Raw genomic sequence first — 5,040 nt, forward strand, 5'->3', positions numbered from 1 at the left:
CAGCGACTGGCCCTGCTTCTCCCTCACTGCCGCCTGCCTTTGCTCGTGCCACACTCTTTTGGGGATCTCCTCCTCCCCAACCCACTGAAATCCTACCTGCCCTCAAGCAACCAAAGGACACCTCCATGAAACACTCCTTTTTTACTACACAAGGTGGGATTTCACCTTCCTCTTGATGGCAACACCACTTTGTTTAGAACACTCCCCTAACATTGATCTGTGCCCATCTTGGAGCTGTAGATACACGTGTGCGTCTTCCTCTCTGATTCTAGAACACAGGGGCTTGTTCACATCATGGAGTTTGGCAGAGCAGACCGTCCAGGCATATTTGTTCCCTTCATCAAGGACAGTCATTATATCTGAACATGCTCCTCCCAGGCTCAGGGAATTCTCAGAAACGGCACCCCCTGGCCTACAATGACTCAGGCCAAGTGTCTAAATGCACAAGGGGTACAAATTAGCTAGTCAACTCTCCATATATGCATATTGACTTAAATCTTCTTGCTTGAGTTTTAATCTTATAGTTCACTTTAGGGAATGGGTTTAGGTAAGAGAGAGGAATTCGTCCTTACAACACTGACAAACTGAATCCTACCTGTTTGCCAGGCCTTGCTCTTTAAAAGGTCAGAAGAATTTTTATATTTATGGTCACATTCAATTTCCCCACCTTATCTGCAGGAAGGCAATTGATGAAGGCTTCTTATGAGTTCATCGTATTTTCCGTGGGCGAAAACTCCTTGTTTCCCACGGGTCTTCAGGTTCCTCTTTGAGACCAAATATCCCTTTGAGATGAGATGAGGCAGATCCCTTTCTATTGCCCCAGAGGCCAGCACAGCACTGGGGGGATGGTGGCAAACAGAGGAGAGAGCTCTGACCTCCGTATTCTGTTCTGTCCCAGGGAAGATGCTCTGTTTTCCATCAAAAACAAGATCATTCTAAATGTCAGTGCTCCACACCCATCTGGGCTCCTGAAAGCAAGCTGCTTGGTTTCTGAATCAGATGTCATCCCCCACAGAAGAGCCGCTTGCCTCCAAAGTCGGCTGGGCGGGAGGGACTCAATCATCTCCCCCAATGAAGTTGCCCCCATGATCAGCTCACATGCAGTCATTTCTTTCAAAGTCAGAAGATGGAGATGAAGCAGACAGCAACAGAGAACCCTTTCATCACAGCGTCTCTGACCCTTCGGAGACAAATGGTTAAGACAAATCCTAATGGGCTCATTTATGGGAGTGAATAGTTTACTCCCCTAGACCCACACAAAGCATGGCCACTTTCATGGGGCATCTAGAAGGGGCAGAATGAGATGAAACGTAGTAACGTAGTCTATGGGCCACAGTGGGTTTCACGGGTGAAACCCAGGACACACTGTCTAAAGACTCAGACACAAGTCATGGCAAGCAAGCAGAGCACTAAGGTACTGACAAAGCCCTGCAAAGATTTTCTTGGGGAAAATGCCCAGGGCCCCTCCGAGATGTGGCCACTCTCATCAGCCCCTGCTGTGGTGCCTTCTCCCAAGACTAGAGCAAAGAAGTGCTCAGGAGGAGAGGAAGTCCGAAGCACAGAAACCTGCATCTGGCTGCAGGTGAGAACCTTGTGGCCATAAATAACCCATCACTTCATCATTTCATTTCATGGGGGTGGGATGGGAGGCTCCAAAAGCACAATCACCCTCACAAAGTCATGAATTGAGTTCCATTCATGAAAACTTATATCAAGCAAAGGATTTCCCAACAGACTTTCATTACATCAAGCATTCCCACAGAGGGAAGGAAAAGTCATGTGAAACTCCTCTACTGGTGGCCAAATGTGTTTCTTCACAACCTCAGATGATGCTCTAACACATGGCTAGTTGGATGTTATAACATCTGCAGATGTTTTCAGTAGAGGTGCCATGCTGTGAAAGGTTTTCACGCTTCAAGCAGACAGAAGACCTTCATAAATTTACATTTAACATTTGAAAACACACAGCAGTATTTGTATATAATAGAGCTGTGTGTGTGTGTGTGTGTGTGCACGCGTGTGTGCACGTATGTGTGTGTGTTACAAATCAGAAGAGTGTATTTCTTCTTCCACTTCAAGGAGTGAGGAAAAGACTAACATTTATTGAACGTTGACAATGTGCCAAGCGCTATTCACACTGTATCTCCCCATTTTATCCTCACTACAAGCCTGGGGACTATTACTATTAAACATTTTATAAGAGAGGAAATGGGGTTCTGAGAGGTCAAACCACTTGCCTGAGGTCACACAGGCAGCAAATGACAGAGTCGATCTGACTCCAAAGCCCATGTTCTTCCTGCCATATCGCTCCACCTTCTCAAGTTCCAGCAAGTGCTTTCATTAACTTTTCCTGTACTCATCTGTAAACCTTCCTGCTAGAGTAGTTTCTACAGTTCATGGGGAAATGTTGCTGGAAGAGCTGAGGAGGAACAAAATGGTTTTTTATAGGTACAGAAATGATAGAGGTCCGACACATTTTTAGGATTTTTCAGAAGATACAGTGCAAGAATACAGTCTAGCCTCCTCATTAGTCTCTCATGCACGTGGGATGGGGTGTCCTTCTGTGTCTTGTTTAGGACATATGGAAGTGGTATTCCAAGCACAAAGTACAAATGATCTGTGTCCCACCATTTTGTCCACTGTTCCCTGCCATGGTGCTCAGACCACAGTCTCAATCGTGGTGGTGTTACCATTGTCTTCCTGGCGCCTGGGTTGCATTTCATCTTTGAAAGCCCTGGTCAGGACCACTTTTAAGGACTCCTTGAACCGCTTCTTCCTACTACTGCCCACAAAGAAGTAAATAAAAGGGTTGGCGCTGCTGTTGATGGTGGAGAAGAGAAGAGAAATGTCGTGTAAGTTCCCGAAGGCTGACCAATACTCATAATACAGCAGGTAGAGGAGCCTCATGGGCATGGCGAAAATGAGGAATATGATGATGGTGACCATGATGACTATGTACAGCTTTGAGGAATGGGCCGTCCACGTGTTCTTGCGGATCTTAATCACCAGGATGGTGCTGGACACCACCATGAGAGGAGTAAAGACCAGGAAGCTCAGGGTGGCTATAAAGATGATCACTGCCCTGCAGTCACTTCGAGAGTGACCCTGTCTTTCACTGTCAATGCACATGACATATTCCATGGTGGTCACTAAGCATGACAGTGCCCACAGGAGGGCACAGACAAACGCCGACTGGTGCTTGGGGCGATGGCATCGGTACCAGATGGGGTACAGGACAGACAGGCACCTCTCCACGCTAATGGCCGTCAACAGATAGAGGCCCGTGTTGTAGCCAAACAGAAATGTCACCGATAATGTGACAATCGTGTAGTAATAGCCAGAAGAGAGCTCATAATCTAAAGCATAGTCGACCGACAGAATAAAAATACAAAAGAGCAGTGAGATGTCTGCTATAGACAAGTGGGTGATGTAGACGGTGAAGGGGTTTCTTTTCATCCTGAAGCAGAGGAACCAGAGGAGGAGCCCATTTTCAACAAAGCCCAGAGGGGAAATGCTCATAATCACCCAGTGCACAACCGGGATTTCCCGATGCAGGTCCCCGACCGAGGTGTTCCTGGCAGTCGAGGTGTTTGTGGACTTCTCATCGACGGACGATGTCATGTTCGACACCTCCATGAGGAGGCCGGGGGGCAGGGGCTCTTCAGGTAATTTTCTGTAAACAAGTAAAAGAAAAACACACCATGAAAAGTGAGGCATTGGGGTAGCAGGGAGAATCTCAGCTATGGGTCATAAACTTCATGTTGCTAACAAATATGTTTAGACTGTACAACTGTCTCTCTGACAATGATAAAACTAGACATTTCTGCAGAAAAGAGAACTGACTTAATGACTTGTTGATCCTCCAATAGCCCTTAATCCTGTATTATTGTTTGCTTGTGGCTCAGAGCCAACAGGGATCCAGCAAAGCAGAGAGGGGCAGAACTCTTGGGGTCCATTTCCCGTCTGGCCCAACTTTCTGAATGGCATTTTGAAAATCAATCATCTCCCATCACTCTGTCTCCCATCCTGAGGAACCAGATTAATCGCATTCACATGCAAAGACAAAATATATGTGTGGTCCATGTTGTCATTGTTATTATTTTTTTGATGCAGAAAGTGCCACAAGCAATGCGTAAATGATCGGGAAGAGGTACCCAAATTATGTTCAACAGTGTTCCAATATTTTTGAAAGTGTGAACAATTAGAAGGCATTTTTGTCTTATGTGGTTTCAATACCTGTGGCAAAACCAGACACCTATCCAGCCTAGGTGTGCGGTGCAAGCCAACGTGCCCGGAGGGACAGATGGTGAGCCCTTGCGAGGTGTGGTCGTCTCCCCACAAGGCACAGGCCAGACCATGCAGGAAAACACTACTGATGTTCAACAAAGCACTCACTTGAAACCAATAAAAATGCTAAATATTTGAGACTGCAAAGCAAAGATTCTCAGAAATTTTCTATCACACTTTTATGAATTGTGAACTAAATGTATGCACAGGCCCCGCCCTCATCCTGTTACGTAACAAACACACAGATGCCACTTCCTCCCCCTCGACAAAGGACAAGGTAGGCAGCCACAGATACCCTCGCCCTGGTGCCAACTTTAACTTGTCCTTGACCTTCTGTTGTGGTCACCAAATCGTTGTCATTTTGACGGTAGTCGTGAAACATTGTTCCTTCTTTGCTTTTTTAACTTTGACCTTGTAGGCCAGGGTCCCTACAAGTGCAAAATAATTAACCTTAAGGAAGTTGATCAAACCAATATTTTAAATTAATAGACATCTGCCCTTTTCTCACTAGCTTCCCTGAGGCAGAACAGTACAGGATGCGATATTTTATGAAGTTTGCACATCTCAATGACATGATATTTTGGGACTGAGTCAGCACAAGTCTAGCATCAGCACGGCCTCGTGTTTTGAGCTCAGTGCAGCTGTGCCTGAAACCCAGATGAGCAGGCAGCCTGCTGAGAAGGACAGTTACCTCCCCAGAGCTGTGATCCAGGAACCCAGGGGCCCTCTGCCTCCACTGTCCCCATCCCCCAT

The 5,040-nt window shown here is 46.4% G+C and overlaps 1 protein-coding gene across 1 annotated transcript; it reads right to left on the reverse strand.

Annotated features, from left to right (window-relative positions):
- Positions 1–2,658: 2,658 nt before the first annotated feature.
- Positions 2,659–3,636, reverse strand: MAS1 (MAS1 proto-oncogene, G protein-coupled receptor). Its single transcript, XM_047101491.1, has one exon. The coding sequence runs from the start codon at positions 3,634–3,636 to the stop codon at positions 2,659–2,661; it is 978 nt and encodes a 325-aa protein (XP_046957447.1).
- Between the last annotated feature and the right edge of the window lie 1,404 nt (positions 3,637–5,040).

The sequence above is a fragment of the Lynx rufus genome, unplaced genomic scaffold, assembly GCF_022079265.1.
Source record: "Lynx rufus isolate CCGP_SWC_20201006 ecotype Redwood Valley unplaced genomic scaffold, mLynRuf1.p SCAF_6, whole genome shotgun sequence".
NCBI classification, from domain to species: domain Eukaryota; kingdom Metazoa; phylum Chordata; class Mammalia; order Carnivora; family Felidae; genus Lynx; species Lynx rufus.

Bases quoted from the DNA above. Each gene is read 5' to 3' on its own strand.
- MAS1 (XM_047101491.1), bottom strand. From the start codon at position 3,636: ATGGAGGTGTCGAACATGACATCGTCCGTCGATGAGAAGTCCACAAAC.